The sequence below is a fragment of the Aethalodelphis obliquidens genome, unplaced genomic scaffold (assembly GCF_003676395.1).
Source record: "Aethalodelphis obliquidens isolate GAN/ISIS:26980383/991018 unplaced genomic scaffold, ASM367639v1 scaffold4, whole genome shotgun sequence".
NCBI classification, from domain to species: Eukaryota; Metazoa; Chordata; class Mammalia; order Artiodactyla; family Delphinidae; genus Aethalodelphis; species Aethalodelphis obliquidens.
The window spans coordinates 5971469-5984782 of record NW_020837948.1 but is presented as its reverse complement, the minus strand read 5'-3'; the positions used below and the strand labels follow the sequence as shown (position 1 = coordinate 5984782).

The window sequence follows — 13314 nt, the reverse complement described above, 5'->3', positions numbered from 1 at the left end:
ACCTTCTGTTTCTTTTCTGTTAAAACTCACCTTGAATTGTAGTGGAAGAGATTTGAAGCCATCAAATTCCTGCTAGTTAGATTGATGGGTGGCATCACCATACTACTTCCAGCATGTGGATCGTCTTTCATGCCCATAGAGTTAGTGCTGGGATTGACAGGGTTTGGTGGTCCACTGATTACAGGTTTTATATCTTGAGACACAGTATGAGCAATTTCAACTGCATCCTGTTGAAAATGTCCACCTTCACACTCTATCTTTTTTGGTTCTAAGATATCTCCTTTTCCTCCTTTAACTTTAATAACTCTGACTTTGATCTCCTTGGGCTTTTTCTTTTTTTCCATTTCCTAGAAAAAATACATCCAAAATCTGAGTCAGGAGAACAGTTATTTTTATCATTAGAGTACTAACTATAAAATAGTTATACTGGCTAAAAAGAAGACCAATTTTTACCTTTCCCAAAACTGAAGTACGTAGCAGTGTATTGGCATAAACTGTTTTTCTATCATCTTTCATAAATTCATTTTCTTTAGAATTCTCTTTTGGCTTTATGAATGAATTGACTTTTCCTTCTTGTAGCAATTTAGCTCTCAGTTCTGGTATGAATCTGATAAAACAAGCAATATCAAATACTTTTATTTATGTTGATAGAGTATTTTATCTTTAAAAGACTTTCTAATCAATTAATTTGCATTTGAGCTACAGCATAAATAAGTTATCGGTAATGTATGCCAAGAGATGGCACAATATTTACCTAATACAAATTGTGTCCTGGTAAAGATACATCTTTCTAAAATTTTTCCATGGTAATCTACTATTAATAAAACTTTTACAAGATAGACTTATATGAATTAGATTCCTTTTGTGATGCAAAGTTTACTTAATAAAAGCATCGTTTTTAATTTTGATAAATATACTATTATTTTCAAGGAAGACTCAGGCCACTTTGTCCCTTTTGTGGTTCTTCAAAGTAACAGGACTTAAAAGATGAACTAGTTTCTAAAATCTTACTCTAGACAAATATTTTCAGAACAAAATATAATAGAATACATCAACATTGAAGGGAGATTGTTTTGGTTTTAGTTAGGCTTTTTTAAAGTTATTTATTTTTTAATAGAAAATCCATTCACATGGCTCAAAACTCAAAAGGTTATACCGAAAAGTCTCCTTTCCACCCCTCTCCCGGAGTTTCACAGTTTCCCTCCTTGAAGCAGCTACTGCCATCAGTTTGGGACTGAATGAATTCTACCATGAATGAATTCTTCCCTAGAATTATAGTAAAGGGTAGTGTGAGGAGATGAAGAAAATAACCAGTATCATTAGTTTGGCTGAATAAGAAAATGCACATTTCTGTTAAAACTTCCTTGCATTGCAGAAGGTCCATGAAAAAAAGAGGCCTCTTATCCAATTAAAAGGTCTTCCCCCAAACATTTTCTGAGGCTCCTATTATTGGAACTCAAGAACTTTCACCCCGTAATAGTAAAATCCTAATATCTAAATACCCAAGAGAAATCAGTCTATGTAGAATTGATAGGAAACAATTTTTTTATTCAGTAACTGACACTTCTTATCAATGGCACCTTTTTTTTTTTTTTTTTTGCGGTATGCGGGCCTCTCACTGTTGTGGCCTCTCCCGTTGCGGAGCACAGGCTCCGGACGCGCAGGCTCAGTGGCCATGGCTCACGGGCCCAGCCGCTCCACGGCATGTGGGATCTTCCCGGACTGGGGCACGAACCCGCGTCCCCTGCATCGGCAGGTGGACTCTCAACCACTGCGCCACCAGGGAAGCCCTCAATGGCACTTTTAATATATCTTCTCATTTTTTTAGATTAAAATTCCTGAAATGCCTGAAGTTCTAGTTACTCTCAAAGATTCCCTTTTCTTTGCCTTTTTCTATTTTGGTCTATCTTCAATGGAGGTCCTAGTCTTTTCTATGCCTGATCTTAACTCCATCACATTTTTAATTAATATTCATGTTTGTGACCTCATATGCAAAGGCAAACTGAATGATTTTGCAATTAATGAGAAACCTTTCCTGTTTCTTTCAAAGCCCAAATAGAAAATGGTGTGTTTTTTTAAAAAGCATGGCTGACTTATGAGTCTACATTGTCATTATATATTTTAGATACAATGTGAGACAGAGGCAGGCTTTAAGAGGCATGGTCCCTGTCTTCAAGGAACTTCCAGTTTGGTGGGGAGAATAAAACAACAGGAACTGCAACCGAGAATAAGTAAAGCAGAGAAAAAAAATCATCTGGGGAATGAATGCTAATTGTAATATATAGATCAGAGATGCTATCAGAGAGGAAAAACTGGACTATTCTGAGTCAGAGGTCTAAATGGAAACAAAGCTAGAAAGTATTTATTGTTTATTTAATGTTATCTCTGGCCTATAATGAGAATTGAAAATGCATGTGAAGAGCTTAGCACACTGCCTAGGACATAGTAACTGTGTAATGAATGTTATGTACACTTTTTTTTATTATTAGAATTTTCACCATGACACCTATAAGTCTACCATATACTTAGTCAATACAGAAACTCAGTAAGCTTTTGATAAATTGAATTCTTCTGTTGTGTAACATTAACCTACATAGCAATTTTCATGCTAGCAAAACATCCTAATATAAAACACGAAAAAGTCCACACTCACTCAAAATGCTTACTTTTCAATAAATCCATCTCTAGTAAAATACTCATGATGCAAAAGATCAGTAGATGATATCCGCTCAGCAGGATCAATTTGTAAACAAGCCTAGAAAATGAAAAAAGATTCTATGTTAAACAAACTCTTAACAGGGCTCCTAAAGGTAAATGTTAAATTTATTTCACAAATGTAGGTGTAATTAATTACCCAGAGCTAAAATAGTTCTTGAAAAGATGGAATTAGACCTCAGGAATTCCTGACAGTGAGTTCTGACGACTTATTTCCCTAAGAAATTTGTACTTGTAAGGCATTATTACAGGTTAAATGGTCTGTGATTCTAGCCAAAACAGAAGTCGGTCTATTTCTGCTGGAATTAGCAGGAATTAATTAGCTCATTTTGATCCTCTTATCAGCCCTGTAAGGTGGAAAGTTCATGGATTATCATTTCCATTTTACAGAACTAGAAGCATGATTAGTGATTTGCCAAACTAGAATTTTAATTCATATTGTCTGATTACTAATCCAGTGCTCTTTCTACGGCATAAAACAGTTTCACAAATATCCAAGCCCCCAAATCTTTCAATAACGCAGTATCAGAACAGCTCTTTTCTGTTTCCCTAACTTGGGAGGACTTCAACTGAATAGAGAACCAAAAAAACCCCCACAAAACAAAAAGAGACAATGGAAGTAAGAGTTTTGGATAAGGGGCTTCCCTGGTGGCGCAGTGGTTAACAGTCTGCCTGCCAATGCAGGGGATGCGGGTTCGAGACCTGGTCCAGGAATATCCCACATGCTGCGGAGCAACTGAACCCATGTGCCACAGCTACTGAAGCCCGCGTGCCACAGCTACTGAAGCCTGCGTGCCACAGCTACTGAAGCCCGCGCACCTAGACCCTGTGCTCCGCAGCAGGAGAGGCGACCACGGTGAGAGGCCCGCGCACCACAGCGAGGAGTGGCCCCCGCTTGCCACAACTAGAGAGGGCCCACGCACAGCAACGAAGACCCAATGCAGCCTTTAAAAATAAATAAAATAAATTTAAAAATTTAAATTATTAAAAAAAAGAGTTTTGGATAATAAGATGCACATAATGAATCTATATATAATTAAATAATTATAAATAGAACACATTTCTTTAATCAAAATATTAAAGACAGAATTTGGATAAAAGCTATTTACCTTATAATATTCATTCTTCCTCTAAAAAACGGCAAAACATACTACTAATAGTTAACTTTTATTTATGCTTACTATGTGCCATACAACACTCTATCTAGCCTCTTCCTATTACTTGATCCCAACAACAATCCTACAAGGTGGGTAGTATTACTATCCTCACTGTACAGATGAGAAGACTAAGGCCCAGAGAGGACAAGTAATTTGTCTAAGATCTCATAAATATAAAAGATAGTTAAAGTCCAGAATATCCAAAGTAACTGCATACAATTTATTACACTTTTGTTTATTTCAAAAGGTGTACGTTTAAATTGATTCACAGAAAAAGTCGTAGAGATCTGCTATACAACAATGTGAATATAGTTAACAACACTGTACTGTACATATTAAAATTTGGTAAGAGGATAGATTATATGTTATGTGTTTTTTACCACAATTTAAAAAAAGTTGACTCACAAAGTAAAACTGAGTCCATTATCTTTATGATGTGGGAATATTCAGATCCTTAAGACCGCAACTAGCTAAAAATACGTGCTTATATTAGAACATAATAGTTATCCAACAACAAAACTTAGGAAGAAGAATGCTAAAAGGTCATAGCCTATTAGAAGCAGATAGATATTCTTTCTGTGAATAATATAATTCACAAAATTTAAATACTTGCCCTAGCTTGGAAAATGTAAAATACCATACTTTGAGAAACAGACTGGCAGTTCCCCCTGAAAATAAAAATACACATCTACACAAAGACTTATAAGTGAATGTTAATAGCAATTTTATTTGTAAAAGCCAAAAAGAGGAAACAACCCAAAACAGGAGAATAGATAAAAAATTGTGATATATCCATACAATGTAATACTACTCAGCAATAAAAAGGAACAAACTACCGATACACACAAAAACATGAACTGAATCTCTAGACTACAATGCTGATAAAGAAGCCTGACATAAAAGAGTATATCCTGTTTGATTCCATTTGTAGACTATTCTAGAAAATGTAAACTATAGTTACAAATAAATCAGTGGTTATCTGGGGATAGGAATGAAGGGAAAGATGGATTACAAAAGGACGCAAGAACATTTTGGGGAGTAATGGAAATGTTAGGTATCTTTGTTGTAGTGGTGGTTTCACAGGTGTATACATCTATCAACTCATCAAATTATACATCTGAAGTACATATAGTTTACTGTACAGAAATTATACCATAATAAAATTGTTTAAAAAATTTAAATCTAGGAAAAAAATACATGCTCTACACCAGGTATTAAGATGTATTTTAGGGAATTCCCTGGTGGTCCAGTGGTTAGGACTAGGCGCTTTCACTGCCAGAGCCTGGGTTCAATCTCTGGTCAGGGAACTAAGATTCCACAAGCCGTGCGGTGCAGCCAAAAAACAAAAAGATGTATTTTAAAGTTACACTAATCAATCAAAACTGTATCTGTACTAGAATAAAGAGAGAAGTCAACAAAATAGAAACAGACCCAAGCACGTATAAGCATTTTGTCTACGATAAATGTGGCATTCCAAATCATCAGATTATTCAAGTTGAAAAAAAGTAGTTACAACATATACAACAAAAGACTAATATGTTTATTATTTTGCAAATCAATATAAAAAGATACTTGAAATGACAAATAGGTTAAGGATTCTTAAAATAAGAAATACAAATGACCAATTAATATTAGTAAAATATCCAACTTTCCTGTAACGCCCTAAGTGCAATTTTAAGAAAGGTATTTTACTTCTAGTTTATTAAGTTGGCAAATATTTTTTAAATTATAATATTCTGGGACTTCCTTAGTGGTGCAGTGGTTAAGAATCCGCCTGCCAATGCAGGGGACACAGGTTCGAGCCCTGGTCCAGGAAGATCCCACATGCTGAGGAGCAACTAAGCCTGTGAGCCACAACTACTGAGCCTGTGCTCTAGAGCCCGAGAGCCACAACTACTGAGCCCATGCACCACAACTACTGAAGCCCATGCACCTAGAGCCCGTGCTCCTCAACAAGAGAAGCCACCACAATGAGAAGCCCATGCACAACAATGAAGAGTAGCCCCACTTGCCACAACTAGAGAAAAGCCTGCACACAGCAACGAAGACCCAATGCTGCCAAAAATAAATAAATAAAATTTAAAAATAAAAAAATTATAATAATCAATGTTAGATTGAGAATGGAGATTTATATCCAGTGCTACTTGAGTATAAATTAATGAAACCTTTCTGGAGGAAAAAACAGCAAAATATATCAAAAGTCCTAAAAACTGTAAACCCTTTGGTCCACTAGTCACACTTCTAGGAATTTATCCCAACAATACAAGTTCATAAAAACATATAAAAGATGTTTACTGGGCTTCCCTGATGGCGCAGTGGTTGAGAGTCTGCCTGCCGATGCAGGGGACATGGGTTCGTGCCCCGGTCTGGGAAGATCCCACATGCCGCGGAGCGGCTGGGCCCGTGAGCCATGGCCGCTGAGCCTGCGCGTCCGGAGCCTGTGCTCCGCAACGGGAGAGGCCACAGCGGTGAGAGGCCCGCGTACCACAAAACAAAAAAAAAAAACAAAAACAAAAAGATGTTCACTGTAGCAACTTTACCAATAGTGAGAGAAAAAACCTGAAAACAAATGTCCAAATTGCAAGATCAGTTAAATAAACTATAGTACAGTCATACAATGAAACACTATGTAAGCCCTAAAATTATGATGTAGCTCCATACTTACTGACATGGTAGTATGCTTAAAATATACTGCTAAGTGAAAATAAACAGATTACATAGCAGTGTGTAAAGTATGATACCTTTTAAAAAGCATAAACTTCTATGCTTGTAGTTGGTTGGGAAAAGCCCAGAAGTATATAAACCAAAATGTTAATAGTAATTTTTCCTGGATTGTGGGGTTGGGAAAATCTTAACTTCTCCTCTTTGTTTATCAAGTATTCCTATTTTTCTTATGATCATTAGGTATTCTTTGTATGATCAAAACTATGACATGAAAAAAGAAAGAAACTGAAGTGAAAATGTAGTAAACAAGTCTTATCCTTTAATAAACTCTAGTTCTTTCCAAGTACCAAAGAAACAACTTTCTTCCTTTGATAATAGTCTTTAGATGTTACATGTCATATGTTTAATTTTATCTAAATAACAGCAACAACAGTTAACATTAACAACATTTGTTGATAGCTTCTTCAAGGCTCTGTGCTGAGAATATTTCTACCATTACCTCATTTAATCCTCCAGCTCCAGAAAATAAATATTGTTAATGTTGTTTTACAGCCCAGTAAACTGAGGCACGGAGACTGACTTGCTCAAGTTTACAGAGCTAATTAGTGACAGAGCTGAGTTTTAAACAAAGTTCATGTGAATCCAGAGCCCCTTCTTATAAACATCACACTATACTTGCTTTGAAATTTAGGTAACCACTTTTTTAAGGGCTGTACATTGGAAACAAGATACCTTAGTTGACCCTGGGAAAGGAAATTGGCTGGAAAGAGAAAATAAATAGAAGCAAGTAACTCTCTCACATTTTGAATTTTGTACTAAGTATGCTGGTATATTTATTATGTAGTTCAAAATAAAATTTAAATTTTAAACTAATTTAAAAGTGCTATATAATGTTTTGCTTCCTCTGATTCAACCTGAATTTTGGTACTGGTGTATCCTGAAACAACATTAAAACTGCAGCTGCGAACGCCTTGTGCGTACCTTAGAATACCACTGTACAAGGAACAAATCCCTTGGGTAGACTGCTAGGAAGACTGGCTGTTAAGAGGTGTTGATAAACATGGTAAGTCCTTAAAATTTTCCAGTTTATCCCTAATTATCAATAAAATTGGGATAAACAAAAAATAATAGACAGGATTACCCCAGGGGCCTTTCATTTCTAACAGCCTGTGACTTTTAATTTCTCTGAACTTAAGACATAAAGACAGAGGAATATAGTAACTTTTAACAGATAACATTACTTCATGAATCCTTTTGGAATCTCATTAAAGTAATATCCTAAAACTGTATTATAATTTATGCAAATTTCCCAGTATAAGTCCTTAATCTCTTAACATACATGAACAATATCTGCCAACAATCCATTTAGCTTTGGGTATTTTTTTCTTGCATTTTTGGGGTGTTGAACTTGAGGAAGGACCATCCCAGCAAAAATGGGATTCTTGGAAAAGATATTCTGCAAGTGAGGTGTCAAATTGCCTGAAAAGAGAAAAAATATATACATAAGAAAACCAGGAAATTATTCTACAATCAAAATAATAAATTGTTATGTAGTCTGCATTAAATTACTAAAAAGGGAGAATAACAGTTAAGTTCTTTTAATTTTTTAAAGTTGAACAAGAAACTATCTGAATACAGCATAAAAAAATGTGAGTTTCCCCAGTAATCTATTGATAGTACATAGGCAGTAGAAAATATAAAACCACATGTGCATATTCTTTTCCCAAAATACAAGACATATAATGCCATTAGAAAAGGCACATTCAAACTTTTACATATTTCTATAAGGGTATATAAATGGTTTAACTAGCAAGTGTTTATCAGCAAACCCTTACTCAAAACAGCTAAAATACTAAAATTATATATAAATAGGAATTCTGCAAAGAAGAAACAAGGCTATAGAGTAGTAGTAGAATGGAAAGAACTATAAATAGGAGTGGAGAGAGCTAAATTCTAGCACTAGCTCTGCTATAACTAATTCTGTGACCTTGGGCAAATCTTCCTTTTCTGTGCCTTGGTTTCCTCATTTGTAAAATAACAAAATTGATCCCACCGTCTCTAGAGGTCCTTCTAACATTAATCTCATAACCAGAACTTTAAAGATGACAGAAAAAAGTATGATGCTTTAAGGCTCTGAACTGTATCTTTAATCAATATTTACCCAGATTCACGGTTTTTATAGTTGTTAACAGTACCTTTCTCATGATCCTGTAATTACATGTTTATGTATAGCTTCCTCACCACAAAAAAGGCTCCTCAAGCTCCTCATTCAGAGGTATATATATATAAAATCCTTGAAACTCCATGAGCAATGCTAATCATGAAAATGTTTTGGTAATCAAAGCAGATGAGCTCTCTGCTTATCTACTGTGGTTTAAAAAAAGTTTTCTCAGTAAATAATTGGTTTTCTATTTCCAAGCACTTTATTTATTTATTTATTATAAATTTATTTATTTATTTGTTTTGGCTGTATTGGGTCTTCATTGCTGTACGTGGGCTTTCTCTAGTTGTGGCGAGTGGGGGCTACTCTTTGTTGAGGTGCACGGGCTTCTCATTGCGGTGGCTTCTCTTGTGGAGCACGGGCCCTGGTTGCATGGGCTTCAGTAGTTGTGGCGTCAGGGCTCAGTAGTTGTGGTTCGTGGGCTCTAGAGCGCAGGCTCAGTAGTTGTGGTGCACAGGCTTAGTTGCTCTATGGCATGTGGGATCGTCCCAGATGAGGGCTCGAACCCATGTCCCCTGCATTGGCAGGCAGATTCTTAACCACTGTGCCAACAGGGAAGTCCTCCAAGCACTTTTAAAAAACATCAAAATCAACTCTATTACTCAAAAGTCCTCTCTGAAAGAAGCAAATATTTGTAGAAGCCAAAATTTTAAAACAACTTTCAGACAAATTGAAGTAGGTTCCTATTTTACTATTTTTCTTAGTATCAACCATCAAAACATGGCATAGCTATTTACATCCTGGCAAAGAAAAATATTATCTTCAAAAACAGAGGAGAGGGACTTCCCTGGTGGTGCAGTGGTTAAGAATCCGCCTGCCAATGCAGGGGACACGGGTTCGATCCCTGGTCCAGGAAGATCCCACACACCACGGAGCAACTAAGCCAGTGTACCACAACTACTGAGCCTGTGCTCTAGAGCCCGTGTACCACAACTACTGAAGCCCATGCATCTAGAGCCCATGCTCCACAACAAGAGAAGCCACTGCAATGAGAAGCTCGAGCATCGCCATGAAGAGCAGGCCCCGCTCACCACAACTAGGGAAAGCCTGCGTGCAGCAACAAAGACCCAATGCAGCCAAAAATAAATAAATAAATAAATTTATATTAAGAAAAAAAAAAAGGAGGAGAATTTTCTACCTTTTTTATCAGCCCACAGCATTCATCTACTCCCATCTATCAAAAAAATATGCTTCCCTGTTCTTATAAAGAAAACACTAAATTTGAAAATCAAGCAGAATTGATCTGGAAACACTTATTTGAGGCATTTAACAGTATATTTCAGTAATACCTACCTACTTTTAAAACAATTTTATGAAGTAAATCCAAATCAGAGCTGCTAGGAAGATAGGGATTTCCAGTGGCCATCTCAATGATCATACAGCCCAAAGCCCAGATATCCACAGGTCTGAAACAGACAACAATAAATCACTTTTCATAGAAAAATATATAAAACATCTTTTCTGAAAAAACTTTTTTTTTTTTTTTTTGGCTGCACTGTGGGGCTTGCGGGATCTTAGTTCCCCAGCCAGGGATCGAACCCATGCCCCCTGCAGTGGAAGCACAGAGTCCTAACCACTGGATACCAGGGAATTCCCTAAAAAAGAACTTTTAAAATAAACTTAAGGCTAAAGAAAACAGAATGGTTAAGTGGTATCATTTATCAATTTTCACTACAATATCATATAGCAACTTTAGGATATATATTAAATATTATCATGTTTTATTAGTAACTTAAATAGTTTATATTTAAGTTGCATGAGAAGCCATGTAGCAGTCCAAAATAATTAATTATAATGCTAAAACTGTTTCAAATACTTATATAAGGACATTATGATAAATGGTTTATGACGTAGAATAGCTGAATACTAAAATCATCTTGTACTTAGAAAGTAAAAATCTTAAATATTTTACCACTTACTTTATTTATCTTAATGCATTGTGAGTCATCCATAATTCAAGCTTTTTTTCCCCACATAATCAGTTTTTTTTTTAATTTAATTAATTAATTTATTTATGGCTGTGTTGGATCTTCGTTTCTGTGCGAGGGCTTTCTCTAGTTGTGGCAAGTGGGGGCCACTCTTCATCGCGGTGCACGGGCCTCTCACTATCGCGGTCTCTGTTGTTGCGGAGCACAGGCTCCAGACGTGCAGGCTCAGTAATTGTGGCTCACGGGCCCAGTTGCTCCATGGCATGTGGGATCTTCCCAGACCAGGGCTCGAACCCGTGTCCCCTGCATTGGCAGGCAGATTCTCAACCACTGCGCCACCAGGGAAGCCCCTAATCAGTTTTTTAAATAGATAAAAAGATGCCCAAACTTACATTCAGAAGAAATTATAAATAAACACTATAAGGAGATCTATTTTTCACTGATCCAACTGACAAAAATTATAAAATTTGATAACTGCTATGTTGGTGAGGCTATGGAAAATGAATACTCACATGTACTGCTCTGGCAGTATAAATTTAAACAACTTCTTTGGAGGAAAATTGGCAAAAGCTACTAAAATTTTAAATGTACATACTTTTGACTAAACACCTTTATTCTTAAGAACTTATCCAAAGATCTACTCACACATGTGCACAAAGATAAATTATAAGAGAATTTCACTGCAGCACTGTTTGTAGTAGAAAGATTGGGAACAACCTAGACATCCATCAATACGGGAATAGCTATGTAAGTTTTTGTACAACCACACAATGAAATATTAGTTGTTAAAAAGAATAAGGTAGGTCTATCTGCATGTGTTAATATAAAGTGATCTCTGAAATAAGCTCTCAAGTAAAAAAAAGCAAGATTCATTAAAGAAATCAGAGGAGATCTAAATATAATAAATGGAGAGACATTCCATGTTCATGTATACGAAAACTCAATATTGTCAAGATGTCAGTTCTTCCCAACTTGATCTATAGATTCAATGCAGTCCCAATCAAAATCCAATTTGGAGAGGACTTCCTTGGTGGCGCAGTGGTTAAGAATCCACCTGCCAATGCAGGGGACACGGGTTCGAGCCCTGGTCTGGGAAGATCCCACATGCCGCGGAGCAACTAAGCCCGTGCACCACAACTACTGAGCCTGCGCTCTACAGCACGCAAGCCACAACTACTGAAGCCTGCGTGCCTGGAGCCCATGCTCCACAACAAGAGAAGCCACCACAGCGAGAAGCCCACGCACTGCAACAAAGAGTAGCCCCCGCTCACCGCAACTAGAGAAAGCCTGCGCGCAGCAATGAAGACCCAACATAGCCAAAAATAAATACATTTATTTTAAAAAATCCAATTTGGATATCAATAAATTGATTCTAAAGTTTATATGGAAAGGCAATAGAACCAGAAAAGCCAACATGATGTTGAACAAGAACAAAGTCAGAAGAAAGACACTATCTGACTTCAAAATGTACTATAAAGCTACAGTATGTGAGACAGTGTGATATTGGTGAAAAAATAGACAAAAAGATCAAGAAAACAGTATACAGTGCCCAGAAATAGACTCACAGAAATATACTCAACTGATCTTTTTTTCTTTTTTTTTTTTTTTTTTCGGTATGCGGGCCTCTCCCTCTTGTAGCCTATCCCGTTGCGGAGCACAGGCTCCAGACGCGCAGGCTCAGTGGCCATGGCTCACGGGCCCAGCCGCTCCGCAGCATGTGGGATCTTCCCGGACCGGGGCACGAACCCATGTCCCCTGCATCAGCAGGCGGACTCTCAACACTGTGCCACCAGGGAAGCCCCTCAACTGATCTTTGACAAAGGAGCAAAGGCAATTCAGGAAAGAAAGTCCTTCTAATAAGTGATACTGGAACAACTAGAAATCCATATGCAAGAAGAAATGAACCTAGACATAGAGCTTGCACTTTTCACAAAAATTAACTCAAAATGGATCGTAGATCTAAATGTAATATGCAAAACTATAAACTTCTAGACAATAATATAGGAGAAAATCTAGATGACCTTGTGTTTGGTGATGAGTTTTTAGATACAATACTAAAAGCATAATCCACAAAAGAAAAAATGGCTAAGAAGTACATCATTAAAATTTAAAACTTTTGCTCTGTGAAAGACACTGTTAAGAGACTGAAAAGAGAAGCCACACAGTTGGAGAAAATATTTGCAAAACCCATAACTGATAAATGAGCTGCATCCAAAATATACAAAGCACTCTTAAAACTCAATAATAAGAAAACAATCAGGGACTTCCCTGGTGGCACAGTGAATAAGACTCCACACTCCCAATGCAGGGGGCCCGGGTTCGATCCTTGGTCAGGGAACTAGATCCCACATGCATGCCACAACTAAGAGTTTGCATGGTACAGCTAAGGAGCCCACGTGCTGCAATTAAGGAGCTGCTGAGCCGCAATTAAGGAGCTGCTGATCTGCAACTAAGGAGCCCACTGGCCACAACTAAGACCCTGTGCAACCAAATAAATAAAGAAAACAATCAAATTAAAAATTGGGCAAAATATCTGAACAGACACCTCACCAAAGAAGATATACACATGGCAAATAAGCATATGAAAAGATGTTCAACATCATATGTCATCAGGGAACTGTAAATTAAA

General features: G+C 36.9%; 1 protein-coding gene across 7 annotated transcripts in view; it reads right to left on the bottom strand.

The window, feature by feature from the left end:
- Positions 1-13314, bottom strand: part of CDKL3 (cyclin dependent kinase like 3) — an 82589-nt gene that overhangs the window by 42813 nt on the left and 26462 nt on the right. For 6 of the 7 annotated variants that reach the window (XR_003430957.1, XR_003430965.1, XM_027097492.1 and 3 more), the window contains exons 4-8: positions 10051-10163; positions 7876-8015; positions 2667-2755; positions 454-607; positions 31-347 (exon numbers count right to left, since the gene is read on the bottom strand). Coding sequence is in view for 5 of the 7 variants with exons in the window: in XM_027097492.1 (XP_026953293.1) it covers positions 31-347; positions 454-607; positions 2667-2755; positions 7876-8015; positions 10051-10163 (813 nt within the window). In the remaining 2 variants the exon portion in view is untranslated. Of the gene's footprint in view, positions 1-30; positions 348-453; positions 608-2653; positions 2756-7875; positions 8016-10050; positions 10164-13314 lie in introns of all 7 variants that reach the window. The other variant, XM_027097511.1, reaches the window with a different exon arrangement.